Source organism: Harpia harpyja, chromosome 1, assembly GCF_026419915.1.
Source record: "Harpia harpyja isolate bHarHar1 chromosome 1, bHarHar1 primary haplotype, whole genome shotgun sequence".
Lineage (NCBI taxonomy): Eukaryota > Metazoa > Chordata > Aves > Accipitriformes > Accipitridae > Harpia > Harpia harpyja.
This window is the reverse complement of record NC_068940.1, coordinates 100,525,978-100,547,722: the sequence shown is the minus strand read 5'-3', so window position 1 is coordinate 100,547,722 and position 21,745 is coordinate 100,525,978. Positions and strand designations below refer to the sequence as shown.

General features: G+C 41.9%; 1 protein-coding gene across 5 annotated transcripts in view; it reads left to right on the top strand.

Moving 5' to 3' along the window:
* Positions 1–21,745, top strand: part of DPP6 (dipeptidyl peptidase like 6) — a 577,844-nt gene that overhangs the window by 399,671 nt on the left and 156,428 nt on the right. For all 5 annotated transcript variants that reach the window (XM_052806934.1, XM_052806950.1, XM_052806924.1 and 2 more), the window contains exon 3: positions 4,830–4,928. In XM_052806934.1, the coding sequence (XP_052662894.1) occupies positions 4,830–4,928 (99 nt within the window). The remainder of the gene's footprint in view (positions 1–4,829; positions 4,929–21,745) is intronic.

The window sequence follows — 21,745 nt, the reverse complement described above, 5'->3', positions numbered from 1 at the left end:
GCGGTTGCTCACTTGTCGCTACATATGGCACCAGTATGGGTCCCATCCTAGCACTGTTGTTTGTGTATTTGTATAAAGACATGCCAAAGTTTATAGATATGCATGTGTGCATGCACACACAAACACACACATCAAAGCTGAAGACAAGACCCAATCCTACAGAAAGTTTAATTAAAGAAAACCTTCCCCAAATTTCATTAGACATTTTGCTTAGGAAGAGGCTGCTTTCTAGTCCTCTCTGGAAATGGAGGCAAACAAGGACTTTTGGCACATCTGTTCCCGATACCTTAAGCTTTCAGGAGATATACATCAAGTTTGCTCCTTTCAAATCTGACCTTTAGCTGAAAAAAAAGAAAGTACACCCAACTCCATATTAAAATTTTTACAAAATTCATAGGAAACATTTTCCAGAGATGGTACGAGGTAGTCATTGCATAGCATTAATTCACAGCATGCTGTCAGACAGCAAAATACATTGCCTAGAAAGCTTTGTATGACTTTTGCTAGTCAGGAAGAGCAAGGAAATATCCTGTCACCAGCTGTGCAGGAATGTAATTTGTTTGTTCGCAGTTGTTACATATAAATGTGTATTATATGCCATTAAAAAAAGTGGGATTTTACAGAAGGGAGACAGGCTGCCTGTTTGCCTTGTCTGGCCACTGCCTTTTGGGTACAGAGAGGTCATTTCTGGTAAAAGAGACATTAGGTCTGCCCAGGGATTGAGCAGACATGCTGAGGTGGGAAGGAAGCTCCTGGCTTGCTGGCCACCGAGAGGTGGACATTCACAGACACGCACTCACCCACATGCTTGTAATGTGCAATAGCCCAGGAGGTGCGTGAGAAAAGCACCTGACACTGACCTTCAGCTGAGCCCCAGGGATGATGGAAAGAAAAGTGGGCACCCAAAGGTGACTGAAACCTTCTGACCCATCAAGCAGCCTCTGAGCTTTGCTGGAGTTGAAAGGAAGCTTGAAAGACAGGATTGGTACTGCAGAGGCAAAACAGGCAGGGTGGTCAGCTCATAGCCCTTTTCTCTTTGAGTTTTCTGGGTTTCTGGAGGAGCTTTGTCCTGTTTGTGTTCTGGAGAGTAGGGTTTTATCAGTTCAGCCCGTGTCCTTTTGGGTGCACTGACTTCAAGGATGAGGTGCAGACAGATGACCCCAAATGATGACAGATGAACCAAGACAGGGTTCCCGTCATGCCTTTAACATTGAATCAAAAATAAAACGGACATGGTTTTCACTTGGTTCTCTCAGCACGTGATTTTGCTGTCTGAACGGTGGGTTTCTGACTTGGCACTCAAATCACAGGTCCTTGTGCCACCTGCACTGCTGCCGTGCTGCTGTGCTGTCAGGCCCTGGCTGGCAGCTGCCATCTGGGTCTGCTGGGGGCAGGGGACAGGAGTGCAAAAAAGGTGGTGGCACGTGCTTGATCCTCTCCTTCCATAAACCCAAGGAGGCCTCAAGGTCTCTGCAGCTGGGTGTGAACACAACTTGTGTCCACCAGCTGGCTGAGACACTCTAAGGCATGCTGAGAGACTGCTGCTCAGGATAGGGTGGGCTGCCTGAGATCCTGCAATTCCATTTCTTCCTCCATAAATGTCTCCGTTGGGGCCAGAGGAATTGAGTAGTCATTCTTAATGAGCGCTCTGACTTACCTATGTGTTAGATAAGAGGTCAGTAAATCTGAATTTTTTACTGAAAAATCATTGGTTGATTGATTATTTAGTTGTTTGTTTTCTCCCCAGCTGTATGGCTGAGATTAATGTTGTCCATGGCCCATTATAGGACCTAATACAGGTATTACAGCCCATTGCAGGAGACAGTAAGGGAATCTCAGCAACGTGCCGTAGGGATGCTCCTGGGTGTGCATGCTTCAGTTGCTACCTCTCCCTCTTCCTGCTCTGCCTTATGAAGAATTTGAAGTGCTGTGAAGGTACAGAGGTGGGGCTGTCTCCATCCTCCACAGAAAGAGGGAATGAGAAGGGCTTCCCACCCTGCCCCTTCCCAAATCTCCAGCACAGAGGCTTGCTTGTCCTTATGCCCTCATGGTGGGGAAGAGTGTGTCCGTGTTCCTCAGGGTGGCATTTGGGAAGTGGCACCTGAAACAGCTGTAAGCCCAGGGCTGTATGTGGGCTCTGACCTCCTGCTCTGCACTGCCTGATCTCCCCGGGTACCCAGTGCTAGGGCTTTGCACCATGGTGGGAACTAAACTGGAACAGTTTCCTGGAGTTCCTCTGACCTGTCTTTTCCATTGTAATAAATAAAATTATGCAAAAGAACTTGGCGTAATGCTGTCACACAGAGGGGTTTGGCTGAGGACTTGTATTAATGTGTCTTGGTATTTGGAAGCCACATTGAGCAGTGTGATTGAAACCTCAGTCAGACTTGGAAAAAATATGAAAATTGAATACTATAATTTAATTTGGTAAAAATGATAGTTTGTATTGAAACACCTTTTAGTGGAACAAAACATTGTTCATAGGTGTCCTGGTTTCAGCTGGGATAGAGTTAACTGTCTTCCTAGTAGCTGGTACAGTGCTATGTTTTGAGTTCAGTATGCAAAGAATGTTGATAACACTGATGTTTTCAGTTGTTGCTCAGTAGTGTTTAGACTAATGTCAAGGATTTTTCAGCTTCTCATGCCCAGCCAGCAAGAAGGCTGGAGGGGCACAAGAAGTTGGCACAGGACACAGCCAGGGCACCTGACCCAAACTGGCCAATGGGGTATTCCATACCATGGGACGTCCCATCCAGTATAGGAACGGGGAAGTGGGGGCGGGGAATCGCCGCTCGGGGACTGGCTGGGTGTCGGTCGGCGGGTGGTGAGCAGTTGCACTGCGCATCATTTGTACATTCCAATCCTTTCATTATTGCTGTTGTCATTTTATTAGTGTTATCATTATCATTATTAGTTTCTTCTTTTCTGTTCTATTAAACCGTTCTTATCTCAACCCACGGGTTTTGCTTCTTTTTCCCGATTTTCTCCCCCATCCCACTGGGTGGGGGGGAGTGAGTGAGCGGCTGCGTGGTGTTTAGTTGCTGGCTGGGGTTAAACCACGACAATAGGTAATTTTCAGTGGTCTCAGGTAGCTCAGGGGCTTCAATATAGTGTAGTAAAGACTTTTTTCCTCTAATAAATGGCTTCAGAGAGTCTAATTCTGCTGTTTCTAATCATGAGTGTGTTCAGTGTAAGAAGTTTAGTACTAAACAATGTTAAAGATAGCTAAGGCTGCATGATACCAATATACCTCAGGTATGAGGATGTTGTAGTGAGGGGAGATGCTGAAGCACACATTCCTGCTGTGGAAATACTCAGAATGTGGCCTCGTGTTCCTTTAAAGAGCAAATGTGTTTAAAGCTGACTGAAAGGTTTCCATGAAAATATTTTTTCAGCAAAATTTAAATGTTGAAAACAAATTATTCATAGAAGGTGACTGCTTGTCATAACAAAAAAAAATTACTGTTGGGGGAAAAAAAGAAAAGGAGGAATAGATTAATCAAAATTGTTGGGTTTATTTTTTCTCTAAAAATTTCAGCTTTGAGAAAATTAAAGTCCTTTTTCATATTAACTAAGTACCCACTCTAGAGTTCTGTGATGTAATATATATACTCTTCACCCGTAAGGCCCGAGAATCCATTGGTTCAACACAAACACTTTGGTTACAGGCCCAGGACCATCTGTGTTGTGTTTATGAGAATTGTTACATAGCAGAGAGGTGGTGATAGAAATGAGAAGGTATAGTTTTGGCTCAGGAGAAGATGCTATCTGCAGCAAACTTCAAGAGGTTAAATTTGTGCCTTGGCTTTATTCAGTTGGACTCATGCATGTTTGGTCTTGTTGACATCCTAGATGAGACAGATTTCCTTGTAACAATAGTGTATAAGCAGAAAGAAATCAGTTCTGCATTTTCTTCAGATTGCGCTTTGCATCAGAAATCTGTTGGCAATCTCTGAATCACGAGAAATGTGGAGAGGACTGTATGAAGGACAGCAGAGGAAGATGTACAGTGAGTACTTCTTTGTGGAGAAAGCAGAGTGCTACGGGGTAGAGTTAGGAAGAATGAACTAAATCAAGGACACTGTTTATTAGAAGTTGATCTCACAGCATCTTAAACTGGCAGTCTGGTTCTTCAATGTAAAAGCTGTCCAGATTTCCATGTTTGCAAATGAAACCATATATCCTTTCACTAAAAATGAAAATTAGTATGGGCCAGCTACGTAACACCTAAGGATTTAGGGTTATGACTCTCAGAGTTTTCAAAAATATTTCTGCAGCCAAGTGTCTGTTTCCCATGGAAAATCTCTTGTGAATTCCTGAAGTAATCTGTATGAGCCCTTATAAGGCTAAATACCTCTCTAACTGTGGTTCCATGTGACAGTTTTTAAGGAAATAAAAATATAAGCTATAAAAACTTGGCCACTTTTAATTACTTTTTAAAAATTTAACTAATGATTTCAGAATAGTCTTAGTATTAAGTAGCTTTAATATTCTTTGGAATAGTCAGCATTATGTAGCCCTATGACATCTATGGGTCATGACATTTAAAATTTGGTTTTATCAGGTTATGTCCAAAAATGTGCAGTTTGGACCATATCTTGGTCTTTTTGTAGTTGCTGAGTCCAGGCATATATAACCAGGAGGTTTCTGTTTGTGAACCACTAGATGGTCCTTATAACACTGACAACGGGAAGGGGCTTATGTGTGACAGAAAGCTTAATGTGGACCGTTTCTGAATGAGATATGACTTGGCCTTATTCACAGTTGCTGTACTTTCAGATACCTTTCAAAGTTGAAGTAATGGCAGTTTGCTTTCAAATGTTTTACAGTTGAAGATAACAGCTTGTCTCAGAAGAAGAAGATAACAGTGGAAGATCTCTTCAGTGATGATTTCAAAATTCATGACCCAGAGGCTAAATGGATAGCTGGTGAGTGAGGCATGAACGTGTCGCAGTGTCTTTGCTTTGCTTCCTCACTCTCTGGGCATCTCTTTTTTATTTTCTTCTTTATGCCTCCTGTTTTTTATTTTGCTCCTGAAATTACAGAATCAAGGAGTGGTTGGGATTGGAAGGGACCTTAGAGATCATCTTGTCCAACTCCCTGCTCAAGCAAGGGCAGCTAGAGCTGATTGCCCAGAACCATGCCCAAAAATTCAATCCTCAAATTCCTATTCCAGCTTTCCTCCTGATAAATATGCAAACAGCACTGCTCTGTTATTATATTTTTTTACTTAAGGCTCTCTAGTAGGCATTGAAAACTGCAGCCTTTCTCCCAAAATGCTTCCAGCATTCAGTAGGTGATGTAGCACATGGTTGGAAGAAGTGGTTGGAGCGCTGTCACAGTCATTATTTTACCATAAACAAAACTTCAGGTTTATATTCCCTCATCAAAACATTTTTTTCCAGCAGAGAGGTGAAGCACTGCTAAGCAACAGGCAAACAGTCGTCCAGCGGCAGCTGGGGTGGTGCTTGCACACAAGCCATGTGCTCTTTTTATCCTCTGCTGCCTTTTATATTCTAGTTGGGGGAAAACCAAATAATACTTGAATTAATGCATGTAGTATTTGCTGGAGTAGAGCTGTTTGGAGGGATGTAGATTCCAGCTCTCACTGGAAATTGCTGCAGTCTGAACAAGCTTTGGCGAAAGTAAAATGATTTGTGGTATGCCATTTGTGTAGGTTCCAGTCCAACTCCTATTATCACTGAAGTTATTAGTTTTTCTTTTGAATTTAATGCGGAACTGGATCAAATCCTTCCTCGTGTTTGGCTTTCTTTGTCTGTTATGGCCATTGGGAACCATTTTAATACCTGTAATGAAAAGAGAGAGTGTTAAAGCGTAGTGTTGAATTAACACGTTCCCCAGCTGCCCTCAGCACAGCTGTCTCTGACTTCTCCCACCAATTCAACTACAGGGGAAAGCAATTGCAGACGATACTCACCTTCACAAACACACCTGCCGATGGGCAGGAGCTCTTTTTCAGGTTGTACAATCTGGGGCAATGGTGCTCCCCATAACCACTCTCTAGGAATAAAGATAATGGAAATATTAGCTGCATTGCAGTTCAGCATTATTTGACTAGCATTCTTTTTTTGGCACTGATATCCCTAATGGCCCTAATGAAGGAAGAAGTGTTTTATGGAGACCTTTACTGCCATTTTCTTTATTTGCTAGAATATAAGGGAATGATAATGAATTAAATAAACTTTTGCAGGAACAGAGAATGAAGTATTTTCATGGAGCTATGTATAACATCCCCTCTCTGATGAGTATAGCTTTACATGGCTGTAAGGCATATTTTCCACAAAACTGCAGTCTTCTGTGAAAAAACAGTATTTCCCATGTTTTTCCAATTATGATTACATACTGTTGCCTTATACACTTTTATTAAGACTCCAATCTTGACATGTTTTAAACTCCATCTCCCTACTCTGTGTACTCTCACTGACTCCAGCACAACTTAACATCAGTCTTGCCTGATCGGACATTACTAAAATATTGTTTCTGTAAAGGACAAAGCACAAAGTAGTATTGTGCAAACATGCATAGATAATTTAGAAGGACTTGTTCTGTTGCTGTGCTACTAATACCATTGATACTGGTTTTAATATGTCTAGAGAAATTTTATGAAGCCCATAGATATTCTGTAGATTTACCCAAGGGTCACTTCACATTTAAGGGCAAGACGCTAATCTGCAATGTCATTCATCCAAGGACCCAAAGCCATTTTACAACGTTAATTACTTTTCTGCATTATAGTTGCTTTTCACAGCTTTCTCTAGCTGGCTAAGTGGTGAAATCTTGATTAAGGTCCCTGATAAGCAAGATGAAGGACTAATACCCTGATTGCCAAGCACACATTCTTATTGGTCTCTCATTCTCAGTTTTTAAAATGCAAATGAAAGACTCTGAAAATGCCTAAGCCAAACTAATAAAACTTAGCATAACTAGTGTGCTGGAATGCCTTAGAAGAAAAATTGCATATTGAAAAATTGCATGTTTAAAATTGCATGTCAACTCCCCAAATGAGTTGAAGTTTTGTGGGGAATCCACACAACTGTTAAAATACAGGTAGCTGTTGTCTATCCTACTTCCCCTTCTTCTCCTGTCAATTATATAGCAAAATATCATGGTCATTCAGAGAGCTGCAAAATTCAGTCCTCTTGACTCTTCAACGCTCTATTTCCTTCCTTTCCATCTTCATTATTGCAGAAGATGGGAGTTCAGTAGGCTCGCCAAAGATGAAGCATATTGCATGTTTAGGAGTATTTGAATCACGTGAGGGATTTGCTTCCAAAATAGTTCAGTCAGGAAAATTTCTGTGTTCTTCCCAGTAAGAGAGGGGCTGATTCAAGCCCTCTGATGGAGTAAGGTCTTTCCTTTGACTTGAGAGAGTCTTAGAGCAAATGTTAAAATAAAAACTAAAAAAAAAAAAAAAAAAAGAAAAGTATTTCTGTTCAGGATGACACTTAAAAATGTGCTGAAATCTCACTGAAATTGATGGGATGAGCTGATGTTTTAAGGATTTTCTTGATTTGCAGTGGGCAAGTGAAAAATAACGTATTTATGATCAATAGCTCTGTCATTCCATTGATTTCAAAGGAGCTAGGGGAAAAAAAAAAATAACAGCAGTCTCAAAGCTGGCATAACCATACTTCCAGTGCAAAGATTACAGGCTTTTGTGGGTATGTTTGCATCTTTTTTATTGGAATTGCAATTAATTTTACTTTAGTGAGAGATGTGCCAAAGATGGAACTTTGAAGCTCTTAGAATTTCTGTGATGCTACCTGTGATTTCAAATTCCAGTTTGCATTTTTATCCAGTGATTTAGGGGGAGGAAAGAATATTTTGTTTAATTAGCTGCTACTTTCAGTGTCTTCTATTGCCCCAGCTATTGCTGTTGACTCAGTTAAGAGCACTCCGCAAGGGAGCAGTGCACTCATAGACTAGAACTGACTGCTCCAGAGTTTGCTTCTAGTTCCACTTCTAGGGACTGCTGTCGCTTACATTTGCCCTGTAGCGTAAGTAAGCGCTGGATTTATTGTGAAGGTTTCACTTTTCAGGACCACTTAGTATATAGTGGTATAGTATAGTATAGTATATATGGTATAGTATAGTAGGTATATAGCAATGGAGTACAGGAAATTTGAGATTGTGTTGGTGATCAAATGGCACCCCCTTACTCTGCAATCCAAGTGCAAAGAATCCGAACTGCGTCTCTGTTCCAGCCCCATCCATCCTGTGCCTCCTCCTGCGCTCTTCTGCTCATCGCTTGGTGCATCGCACCCTGTGCCGTTCTATTACCATCCTCTATTGTGAACTTCCCTTTACTATACAACTGTAATTATGTTGTCCATATGCTAAGCATGCATATGAACTCCAATTAGCAGCTCATTTTGTACTGTGTATCTTAAATGTTGTATTTGGACATTTCCTCGTTTGCATATCCTCCTCCATACACCGTCAGGAGTGTCCTGTGCCGGCCTTTCGTTAGCCCTCTTGCGGATGACAGATGGCCCACTCATTAGTCTATTCTCTAACTGCTTAGCAAGTCCGCTCTCAAGCTCCACTTTACTTTCTAATTAGGCTTCACAATTACTAGGCTTTTCCTGTAATTCCTCTCACACAGGATTTTAGCTCAGGTTTCTGAACAGCTCGCTGGGATGCTGCAATGTTCCCATAATTGTGGACAAAAACCAGGATAAAGAGGGGTGCCAGCATTTCATGCTGAAGAGCAGCTCGCTCATCTGATTTGTCCTGAAAACAATAGTTCATAGTCATTACCTGGCCTGAGAAGCCTGTCAGGTTATGAGTGCTGTCTTTGTGTCCCTGTGGAGCTGCAGTGATTGCTATCAGCCGTGAATCTGACCCCCCATTTTGAGTTCCCTGTCCCTTCACATCTCAGAAGCACTCCTCCTTTTTCACGGGGAGGCAGCATCATGCCCAACGTCAAAGCAGGCATTCGAGACTGAATCGTAGACACCACTTGCAGAGACTTAGGCTTATCTTCTGTCTTTGTACTTAATGGCAAATACATTTTGCCCACATCGAAAGTACTTGGCTGCTGTTGTAGTTAGAAAAACATAATAGCAGCCTAAAATATACTGCTCGTGGTTATTGCAATTGATTGGATGCAACGTGGCGTCATTAATTACTTCTTGGAGGATGTTTTTCCAGCCTTGCTGTTGGCATCTTGGAAGACAGAGTGTATGTAGCAGTAGCTGTTGCCAGGATTTTTGGCTGTGTGTTAATCACTGAAGGCTCCAAATAGGAGCGCATCTTCTTTGTGCTAGACACTGGCCAGACATGGTGAGACAGTCCTTGCAGAGAGGTTGTAGCCACATGAGAAGAATAAAGGTTGAAATGAAGAGCACAATATATTCAAGCAGTGAGGAGCATTGAAGCACAGGACACCAAAGGATGCGTTCGGGATCGTAGGAAGTTGACTTAAAAATATCTGAAAATCAAGCCCTGCTCTCTGAGGTCCCCGCCCACTCGCTTCATGGGCAACACTGGCAAAATAGTATTTATTCTTATCTGAAGAGGAATAGTGGGTAAATTAGCAAAAGGCTCTAAATGACATTTTCAGAAATGGCTCAGTTATTTGGAAACCTGCCACTCAGTGAGAGCCAGAACCATCTCATGCCTAGCTCGCGTCTGAGAATGGCAGCTAGTTTTTTATTTCAAAAGTCCTTCTGAAAAATGCACTAATAACTAATATCTAAATATAATAGAGTCATTCTTTTGTCTTTAATACTGAAGCACATACGTTTTGTTGCATGTTTTACTTATAACATCATAGAATCTCTATGTTCTTTTAAAGTCTAATATTGAATTTAATGACCTAGAACTAATAAGTTTTATTTACCACGCTAAAAAAAATCATCGGGTAGTAGCTGAGGTAATTTATTTCAGTTTACCTTTAGTAATAATGCTTGGATCAACAATACTTGGATAACCCAAATGCCCCCAAGTCTATTCTTCTATTGCATTTCAAATGATGCAGATGCATGGGGAATAAATGAATTATTTATAGTTTGCTTTGCATAGATATTAACAACTTTGTAAGTGCTAATATTTTTCATTGTGAAAAAAGTTTGCATTAAGGTGCTGTTTTGACAGCCCTTAAGACTAAAATTGCCCTGCTAGAGAGCTACAACACAGTTAGCTGGAGTGCAGGCTTCTCTGGACTGCTTGTGCACGGGCCAAAAGATTGACCAAAAGAGTGACCATTCGAATTGTAAGGCAGCAGGACTCTTTCCGTTGGCGAGGTTGGGCTGTTGGCATGAAAGAAAAACTCATCTTTCTGTTTGTCATCAGAGGAACAAAGTTGTCTTCCTTGGGCAGTGCGGTTTGCAGTCTTGTGTGTCTTTGGGGTCTGCGTTAGGAAGGAGCTACACCTCTGTGCAGGCACCCTTGAACCCAGGTGCCGCCAGATGAGGGACACACATTCACCCCAGTTCCTGTCTTATGTTAAATGAATGTAAGCTAAAAACTGCTCACAGGTGGTTTTGTTAGTGTAAGTCTGGTGAAGGCATAAAGAAAATTGGGTTACTGTATTTGCTTTGTTGCCCACCTTGCTAAACAGGGATGCTAGATAATTAATTTCAATGTGGTTTAAATATGTGTTAAAAAGGCTTGACTGAATGGGTATACTGGTCTTAATGGTTCATAGAAAACTTGTCCCACTCCCAATTCTTGTGTGCGAGACCTCATACCCTACCTCATGGCAGCTTGTTTCTACAATATTTTCATGAGCACTCTGGCTTTTCAAATGTTCTTGAAACATTTTCTGAGACACACAGCAAGTAACCTGGAGCACAGCACATCAGTTTGTGGTGTTTAAGGTTTCAGGAACTTCCAGCTCCAATTGCAAAGAGCCCCACAACCCTGAGGAGCCGTAAGGGTGACCTTACACTGAGCTAAAGACATGGCACTAAAGGAAAATGCTGTGCGGACCAGAGGAAAAGACAGGGGAAGGACTGCAGGAGGCTCTTCTGGGCTAGTGCTTCATGGAAGCGTGTGGCAGTGCTGCTTGCACAACCCCACATGGACGTTTTGCTGGGGATGGCCTTCAGAAACCCTCTTGTGATTCATGAAGACATGGATGCTAGTTAAATAAGCACACACTGAACTTTTAGATAGTGTTGGTGTCAGTGGAAATGTCCATGTGCTTTAGAGATGGTTGATTACTATTCTTAATCTAAATGCCTTCATGAAGTGACATCGTATGTTGCCAAAGCAGAATAGATAAAGGGCTCACTGTCTGTCATGACTGACACAGTGAGAAAGAAGAGAGGAAAACGTTAAACCATTTGAACCATAATTTTGATTTTAGACCCCATCCTGGATCATCTTCTTCAGAGATTTTTGCCTATCTGTACTCTGAGAGCACTGAAGAGAAGTTGCCCTGCTCCTGCCTTTCAGCTGCTGGGCAATTGTTGAAGTTCGGTAGTGACAGTAACCTATTCACTAAAGACAGGAAACCTGGGAATTAATGGCTTTTTAACATACTGTAATAGGCCGCGGAGGAGAGCATTTCTGCCATGTAGCTGTTTTGTTCATTACTGCTAGAGAGAATGAAATGAGAAATCAATTTGGCTCTTTTAAAAATTAATATAGTCTGCAGGAGCAAGCTGGGGAGGAGCTCTGTACCTTGGCTTTAGCAGCGCCTCAGTGCCCAGCTCTTCTGCAGTGCTGGGGTACTGGTGGAGCACATGTTCTGCTGTCAGACTGAGAAAATCATCCTTTGTCCTGTACAGCGACTTCTGAATTTAGAGGGAGAAATATACTGGAGAAGAGTCCTGTTTGTGAAAAATATCGCACCCTAGAAAAGCAGGAGTAATGCTGTAATGGTCAAATAGGGGTTTTGTTTGTGAGTTTTTTGAGTAGTTTGATGTCTTGAGGAGGTTAAGATTTTCATATGTGCCTAACCCTACATTTAGGAGCCTCCATAGGTAACCTAATTTCTCCAAAGCCTGCTGAACTCCAACCATTCCCTTGTGTGTTACTGACTGCTGTTGAGCCTCTGAGTCAAAAGTCCTCTTGAGGTACCTAAATATGGCTTTAGCTACTGAACATCTAAATACCCACATGCAGTAAAAAATGGCCTCGGACACTCAATGCAATAGCTTTATATTTGTTATGTCTCTGCATCTTGCCAGGTTGAGTGAAGAGTCCGGCGCCGGGACAGGGCAAGTGGCATGAAGGTCACCTGGGAGAAGGGAGATGAAAGGGAAAGAGTGATGAGGAGGGCATTGGCAGCGTGATGCTGCACGGGGAGGACAGGCTACTGGGAGGGGGGGGAAGTCCAGGCAAGTGGGGAGGATCTTGGGAGTGTACAAGGAGGAGCAGGAGCTGGAGTTGTGCAAAGGGTGAAAGGGTGAAAATGAGCCTGGAAATCAGTACTGTGATGTTGCCCGAGAAATGGCTTAATGGCCTAACATGAAGAGCTGGAAAATACATTCAATTGCTAGGGTAATATCAAAGGGAACAATTAGCAAATCAAAGACGGCTGGAAGCGGTGGATGTCCTTGGACTTCACTTCTCCTTCTTGTCTGAGTTCTACTCACACCTATTCCCCATAACTGCCTAATTCGGTTCCCACTCATTTTTAAAACAAAGCAGGAAAAGTAGGCTTCTGCCCAACAGGCAACATGATGGTCACACTCTCACATGTTGGACCAGCAAGCTGGTTTCCTATGCTTCTTATAGCCATTAGCAAAAAAAGATTCCCCATTTCCCTTTCAAGCCCAGCTCCACTAAAATTAATGCTTTTCTCTCAAAGTAACTCAGAAGCGAGGTGGTGCCTTGTGCCATGACCGTGTCTGCTAGCAAGGAGTGGCTTTGGGGAATAATTTGAATCTGTAACAAGTGTGTGAAAACTAGGACCACTTGGGCTCCTTTGTGTGCTGTATTTGTTTGCAGATTTGAGGCAGAAATCCACGGGCATTAGGTAGAAGCTGCCCTCTTTGCTCCTCCCCATAGTCATGCTTTATGTCACACCAAGGTGCACAGCAGCATGTCTGTGCTCTGTATTGCTGGTGGTGAATGCAAAGCTGCTAAATTCAGTGCTGGGTCCTTTTACGCTGCCAGCCAGGCAGATGTACTGCAACTGCACCCAGTTCACAGGGGAGAGCCTTTTGATTAAAAAAAAAAAGAGAACAGCAGAAATGGAAACGGGAAGGAAACAGCATGCTGCCACGGGGAGCAGCTGCATCCATGGGGGACTTTTGAAGATGCGGCTCACATCAGCAGTGTTTCTGCTGCTGGAAGAAAAGACATGCATGCGGCAGTTCTGCCTACATGCTTAACAGTTTGAATCCAGTTAAAAAAGGATTGGGTTTTTTCATCTGGTCCAAAGTGGTTTGAAACCAAAACCTGCTGCTCTCAGAGCTGAAGGAAAGGCACTGGTTTTACAGGAGTTTAACTGGGAGAGGGATTAGGTGTTCTCTCAGTGGGTGTTGGTTAAAAATCCAGATGAACAATTAGAGGTACAGTGGAACACTGATGGACGTGCTTCACTGGTTGACACCTGCAAAGCAGGTAACGGTGAGCTCCCAGCTGTCCCCAGCCCCTGGGGAAGGGGGAACTGCTGTGACAAAAATTATCTTTGATAAGCCTTTTAAAGGATGGTCATAATTGCAGCCTGGCTGGTTGAATTTGTACTAAAATAAAGTTGGAGTGTTTTTTTTTTTCCTTTGCCTCTTCAGAGGAGTATAACACAGGAAAGAGGAGGGAGTGAAACAAGGAAAGCCATAGTCCTGGGTGACAGAGCAAGCTGGACGCAACAGAGGGTGATGGTCTTCTCGCTTGCCCAGGAGGTTGGCAGTGTCTCACCATGAGAAGGGTTGCTTTGGGAGGGAGTAAGAAATATATTTCATTTAGATCCAGCACTGCTAAGAAAATCTGGGCAGATAGGTGGGGGACTCAGTTTTGAACTGCACGTAAGGAAGATCAAGAATGAGGGTTTGCATGAACTTGCTGAAGGTTTTCCTAACAATCACGCTGGTCCAAGGGTGCAAAAGTTTTGGGAAAGGAGCACCTAGGAGATGAGTACCTAGGAAAAAACAGAGGGAAGAAATGAGGTGCATAATTGCAGGATATGCTGGCCAAGAAACACATTCAAGGGAGGACTGTAAAGGGATGATGGAGAAAGGAGAGCTCTTCAGGGTGTTTGGGCCTCTTATTAAGCAGCTGATCTCAATTACTACATACTGCTGGTACCTTCAGTAGTGATTTCCAGAAAGGTTTATGTCTTTCGACACATTCCATCTTTAGGTGCCCTCTATTCTGTAGGAGGCAACTTGCTTACTTTTTCTTTTTCCTTTTTTTTTTTTTAAACCAAGGCAATTTTCCATTTTTCACACTGCCCTGACCAGCTTTGATTCCTTCTTGAAGATTTTTACTTGGTGCAAAGCACATTTTCCTAACTCAGTAGTTTTCCCTGAGCTTGCTCCACTGCTCTTGGACACTTGTTGAACATTGAGTGCTTACCAAGGATTAATTAGAGCAGTATGTATTCTTCCACTTGTTCCTTTTAATGAACATTAAATAAATATATGCTGAGATACCATAATTTCATAATCTGGATATGGGAAATACTGTATTTCTGATGGTTAAACTTTTTGTCAGATATTTGTAGCTGAAAATTTAGCAGGCAGATTTACTCATCTAAGAAAGAAAGTCCCTGGTGAGTTTGGATCTCCTGACTGTATTAAGCTGTTGAACATATAAGAAGCGGTACTTTTTTTTTTTTTCTTACAAGAAATAGTACCAGACTTATATAATTCATTAAAAGAAATTTAGAATGAGATAATTATTATTGATCAAGGGAATATAATTATACTTTAAAATGTAGATATACAAATCTCACATCAGTGAAAATTCAATTAAGAATGAAAGAGACCAAATGTTTGCCCAGCCCAAAATCCTGTTTCTATGAGAGGTAATATGTGTGTGCACAAGGCCGAGTGAGAGGGCAGCAAACTTCACATGCTTTTTAGATCAGGGAATTACCAGATCCTCTTGTAGTTTTTCTATTTAGTAACCCCATAAGTTTTGCACTTCCAAGTCACTTACCAAGTGTCCTCCAGAGCCTCTTGCACCCACCATGTCCTTCATCAACTCGTTTCGCTGGCCTAAGACCTGTTGCATGAGGAACTGTTTCCTTTTGCTTACTTGGGAACTTGCTCCTAGTTGCTTTGCTTGATAGGCCTTAGATCAATACCTTGGACCGTCTTTGTCATTTCTTGAATGTTTTCCATCTCTAACATATCATTTTAGAGAGGACGGGATGGGAACTACATGCAAGGATTACATGGGAGTATCAGGGTTGGCTTCTCAAATGTGTTCAAATGATTTGAGTTTCATGGCCCTTTAAGGCACATGCATGCATGTAATATTATTTGTTTGACCCCAAAGAAAAGCCAGAAGATTTTGCACTGTGTTAGAGTTAAAATCTATAGGTCCTGGTACCGAATTATACCACACTGAGTGATCACGATGCCATAAAATCATGCAATATAGGTCCCTAGCAGGACTCTTACAGCTTTATGTGAAACCAGCACTGGGTCTATACACATGCTCCTGAGTTTTAAAACTGATTACTTTGCTGACATCTCTTTCCATTCCCAGTAACAAGGAATAATCTCTGATAGAAAATAAGGTGGTCCTGTAAGTGACCCCGAGACAGAAGTGGCCATGCACGCTGAGAAACAATCCCTGATTATCAGAGTATAACACCTTTTAAAAGCCACTTCTAGTCTCATGCTTAGCAGGAAAAGAACTGAAGGTAAGAAAACAAGTATGAAGAGAAGAAAGAAGGAAAACAAAATGCAAGGAAAAGGAGAGTGGGAAACAAGTCCCTAGAACATTTGATGGAGAGAAATTGCTGAACATGTAACCAGGTTTGTGTATGGCTGGGCAGGGAGTTTGCCTTCACAACACTGCCAGCTGGGTATGATGCCAAATTTTCATTTTGCTACTTGACTTAAAGTCTCAGCTTCTGGGGACAGGTGACTTACAAAAATAGTTACTTTGATTCAAAAAAAGAACGAAATAAATCTTAAAATTTTTAGTACTCAAAGACATTATTAAAATTATAACTAAATGGCCCTTCAAAAGCTAAACATATTTGGAAGATAAATGAAAAGAATCCAATGTTTAATTTCATTAGGAAAGGTATTTTTAAAATATCAGGTTCTTTTGAAGCCTTATGCCTGATTTGTCAATGCTTAAGATTTGTAATAATTCACAAAACCTGGATAATCAGCTTCAAAGCTTTTTCAGTTTCCAGGGAAGGCAGATTACAATAGCATGGATAGAAAAAAAGTAAATAAAGTTTAGTAAAAAGACAGTGAGATATTTCAAAGCTCAAGCCAAGAAGAGGAAAAAAGTTTCAGCTCAGAAGCAATTTCCCCATAAAGGGCAAAATTTTGGATCGACTGGATAAATGATGGTTATTTTGGCATGCCTTGGACCTTGTAAAAAATCAGCTGTACATTGCAGGGGTAGTAAATCCAGCAGTCAAAGAGACTTTGGGCTCATTGCAGATATGTTCAGCATGGTCATTTATGCAGAGTAAGTCAGCCCAGGTGCTGCTTGGAAGTGTTGGCCTTGCCATGCGTGCACTGTAGTAATATCTGAATACCGTGGTACCTTCAGGCAGTCTGAGAAGAACCAGCAAGACTTGGACAAACACATAAAATCCACCAAATCTGCCTGGACAAAGCATCCAGAAATTTTTCCAGTAGTCTAATTTATTATCACCCTAATAAACACTTATTCTCTGCTCAGCAGTCAATTTTCCTATATCCTAGTGGACAAGAGCCCATACCAAGAGCCCAAAACCTGCTCCTGCAACTGGCGCTGATTGCTCACCCGGCTGGCAGCATCAGCAGAGAGCGGAGCCAGCGGGGGCTGAGCTGGCCCATCTGCACCATCATGGGGTTAACGCACATACTCTGGGCCACGTGGAGCTGTTTTCACTGCTGTTTATTATTGCTTCGGTTGATGGACTGGCTCGTTTTACAAGACATATTTCTTGGAAGACTTGTGCATAAGCCAGGACCCTTATTAATAATTTGGAGGTGTCTTTTACTTCCTTATTCTCCTTCCTAGTGGGAGGGCAGGCTGTGAACTGTGACATAAAAAATGTCTTAAACCCGTTTTTTAAAATACCACCAAGAATATATGCATACATACATATATTTGTTCCATGTGTTCCTTATTTTCCTTCTTCCAGGTTTTAGTTTCAGGGGCAGCATTTGTGAGAGTTTACTGCTACCTTTTGGCTTGAAACATTTAGCTGATACCAAACTCAGTAGCATGCATAAGATATGGCCTTAAAACAAATTAACCTTTAACATTTATTCCCTATTTATTTCTATTTTTAATGCCTCACAAAGGAAGATACTTTTTATAAGTAGGGTTATATACCAGTAATTGTAATAGTCCCTATTTTTTTTTCTAATGGGCACAGAATGGCTAAATTATGAAGCCAGAATAGTACAAGTATGAAAAACAGGAGAGATTTTATTAGAATTCCAGATTTTATATTTGTTTTCCTTCTCCTAGGGCAGGAAACTGAGAACATATAATCAATTTTCTGTTGCAATCAACTTTTTTAGGGGAAACAATATTGGACTATATTCATGAGAGAAAATAACTGAAAATAACATGTTTTTATCCAGTTTGAGGGACATTATCACCTTGATCACTACAGTGAGTTTGGGTTACTCTATCCAAAAAACATAGATTGTAGTGGGAATAGACGTGGTCCAGGGAAGGATAAAGACCATGACAGAGGCATGGAAATGCACGATAAAAAGAAGAATTGCCTTGAGTAACAAAGAAATTATGTAAGGATAAAAAATAAAGAAAAATATGAAGAAGTCAAGTTCTAGTCATTGAATAAGGGCATTCTTTGGTTTGAATGCCATCTGCTGAAAGTTGTCAAGCCATTGAAAACCCATTGAGAAGATATTTTTGGACAAAAGGTTGACCAGGATTCAAGAAAGGACCAGTCATTCTTTTGGTGTAGCCAGTTTTGATCCACTGCACTTAAACCAGGTGTTCGTATCGGCTCTTTTGCTTGAGCACTTGCATCAGCATGTCTGCCCTCTTAGCAGCAAACCACTGCTGATTCAAGACCAACATCACACAAGGCAGTAAATGATGCACGAGGTTGGTTCCTTGGTGGAGAGAGGAATAGGAATAAGAACAAGTGAAATAAGAAATTCAGGAATCATTTCTGGGGTTTGGTATGGGGGTCCCCACAGGAGCTGGCCCAGTCACTGCAAGCAAACTGATTTGAGATGTTAAGGGAAAGCTATTTACTTAGCTAACACTAATTTTTCCCTCATCAGTTAGTTTAAAGACGATGGGATTGTATTTATAATTGCAAACTGCTCCTCCGATAGCGGTTCCCTTGCAGTTGGGTGTGGGGAGCCTCTGTTCTCCTCCAGGTGCCGTTCCTTGCCAGGTCTATTGCCCAGCATCGCGTCCAATTATTTATTAATGGTTCTTTGCAAGTGTTGGAAGTGTTTCCATCTGCTCTGTAATATGGTGCCCTCTTGTGACCAGTCCAAAACCAGTAATCATGGACCAGTAACCAAAGTGTGTAGGATGTTGGATTTCATGTCTTATCCGCCTTGATTTTCAAAAGCCTGAAGTCAGGGTGATGGCCATGGCTCTGCCAGATAGTTAGACTTCAGCACAGTCATACTTTGCCAGACACATCTGAAATTATAGAGTAGCATAAAAGGGATCATGAAATATTGCACACAAAGATAATTAAAACTTTATCCAGAGCTGTATACACAGCAAATTTGCTTGTTAATGTACAAAGATCTCATTCAGTCTGTACTGAACTTTCGGTACTCTGCCCACGATAATAATAATGAAAAGGAAAAATCCACTTTATATGTTCTTTCTCTCCACCATGGCCACTAACAAGTGTAATTTGGTCAGGAGCAAAGAGAAGGAGGCAAGGAAATACACAGAGGAATTAAGAAAGCAAACCGTGGGGTCACGTTTTAATGAAAATTTATTCATGGATTCCTTTTTTTCTTGGTGTCAAATGGATTATTACATTTACACGTAACACTTTTAGTTAGACACTCCCCTGCGTGAAGCCAAATAAATGAGGCAAATAAGACCTGGTGTGTTTGGCAGAGAAGAGAGAGGTCGTTGGACGATGCTGCACTGGCCTGGGGGACAACCAGGGAGCGCTTGGAGCAAGCGTACCTGCCCAGAGCAGGCAAGGTGGGGACAACCAACCAGGAATGGTAGCTTGGGCTCTCGTATGAGCTAGCAACTACCATGGCAGAAGCCCTCGAGGTTTTATACTCCCAGTAAAATCTGTGCCACTGTGTATTTGGGGCTGTGCCACCCACATCGGCCACACTGTAGAGCTGGGATAAACTGATAGACACTACCTGTTGTCTGCACTTTGTTTTGCTGTTTGGATGCGTAGTGAGACCCTGAAGAATAGGTGGGGTGTGGATGAAGGCAGCAGGGACTGTTTCCTGGGAAATTAGTTGTTTGGGGTTAAATTGCTTTTGGCCTGTGCTGAATGTGGGAAGTTTCTGGCAGGGAATCAAAGGGATGAGTATAATCTGGTATCTCAGCTGTCTGGGCTCGGGTAACCTAAGGGTCATCTGCACTTTTCCTGCTATAACATCTAGGGTTTGAAGAGCACAACTGAACAGGAAAAGAAGATGGCAGAGAATTTTTAAGGAAGATTTCTCAGCTCTGGAATACGTCTAAGTCAGCTCAGTGTGGTGCAAAGTCCCCACACCACTGTTAGTCATTACAGAGAGATAAACTGAGGGCAGTAAGGAACAAGATGTATGTTTTTACTGTTCTTGCTAGGATTTTGCGGCAGTTTCATAATTGGGATGATTTGCCCTGGATGGAGTCAAAACGGATTTAGTCCAGAGGATTTCTCATTCCGTTTTTTCCTAATTGTAGTGTGTCTCTTTTTTTCTCCCTATGTGTCATAAAAGCAGGTAGAAGCAGGGAAGAGGAGTTATTTGAAGTTGAAACAAGTTCTCTGTTTCTCACATGGACTTCAGCTTTTCGTGCCCATGCCACTAAGCCGTGATCTGAGCCTACAGGGTTCCCAGATTGGGGCTCTTTGAAGCGGAGTTCAGTCTCACAAATGAGAGGCAGCAGCAGAATTGTACCTGGTTTCAAATTTGGGACTGAAATTTCAAAGGTGTGCTCTGCCTGGATTTCAGGCTTGGTGCTGAGGTCTTCTCTCAATGAGGTTGAATAAGCTTTTTTTTGAGTTTGGATCTTGAAAGATTTGGGATCAGACAAAGAAGAGAAACAGACTGGCATTACCAATTTTTATAGTTTTAAGTTTTCCCAGGACTCAGCCTTCTTTGAGCTTTTGACAAGTTAATTTACGAGCCTGCTAGAGATGCACATTGATATGGGAATTTTCCTGAGCTATAATTGTGTTTTATTTTACTGGTACTACTGTAAAAGCGCTATATTGGTGCACCAAGTGCAACTGCATTGAGGTGATGAGCAATTAAAACCACTTCTTGCATAATAAAGCACATTCTATCGTGTTGCACTTACTTAATGTACCAATGCAATGTGTTATACAACATTTAGCTAAATTACAGTAAATCACCTATTTAAAGAAGTTTTCCTTTCAGCCTCTCATGTGAAAAAAAATTCTGGAAACAGTAAAAGGATAATGACCCATAATGCCAGAAAGATAAAAATGGGATTTCACTTGTCTCCTGGAGTTAAAGGCTGTAGCGATGTTGTTAAAGCCAAGCTGTTCTCTGTCCCCTGTTGCTCCCTTGCATCAGCATCACAAAGTATAACAGACTTTTACTTATTTCTGCACTGCAGAGTAGCAAGGCTGAAGAAAAAGGAGTTGCTGGTGGGGGCAGGTGGATTGAAGACAAAAGGCAGGGTGGTGGCAGGGGGCTGTGATGAGTTACAAGTGCCAAGGTCTACAAGGACCATCCCTAAGGACCAGCTCTCACTCAGGGTGGGGTGAAGCTGTGGGTATGGAAATGGGGTTTTGTTGCCGTTCACCACTCATGATCTTTGCCTCCCTCTCTTTCTGTTATCCCAGAGCCAGCTTACTGCAGCACCCGGGGACAGGGGATGGGAAGCCTTCCCTGCATTTTGTCTCTGGGAAGCAGCTCAGTATCAAAACAAGCTTGACTTCTGCTTTGGGGAGGGAATAATTTCAGATTCAGTTTATGGGTACATGCTATAAATACCAAATAGATGCACTGCAGTATGTCTTGAAAGAAAAACAGATCATAGTATTAAACGCAGCATAACAATGGTCTTCTTTTCCACCTGAATTTGGGATTGCGTTTGTCTGGACACCTGAGTAGGCTTCCACTGGGGACTGATTGTGCTTTTATTTTGCATTATGTTCCATGTGGTTAAGTTTCACAGGCAGTTAGTGAGCGTGCATCGTCCTACCATTTGTTGAACATCTATTCCCCATGTTTTTCTGAGGAGTAAACCATACCTGCCACAGGGAGTGCAGGTCCTGGGAGGATCACTCTCCTTGTCATGCAAAGGTATGTGACTCTAGTTAGGCAGATATTGTTCTAAAAGTGGGTCAATAATCCTGCAGGCCTACTAAATAAGATACAATTTCCCCTTTCATGAAAGCAAAGTAAGAGAAGTATTTCTCTAAGCCTGTCTGCGCTCATCCTTCTCCCTGCTCTTATCATGCTCAACCTTTTTCCTCTTCTTTGGT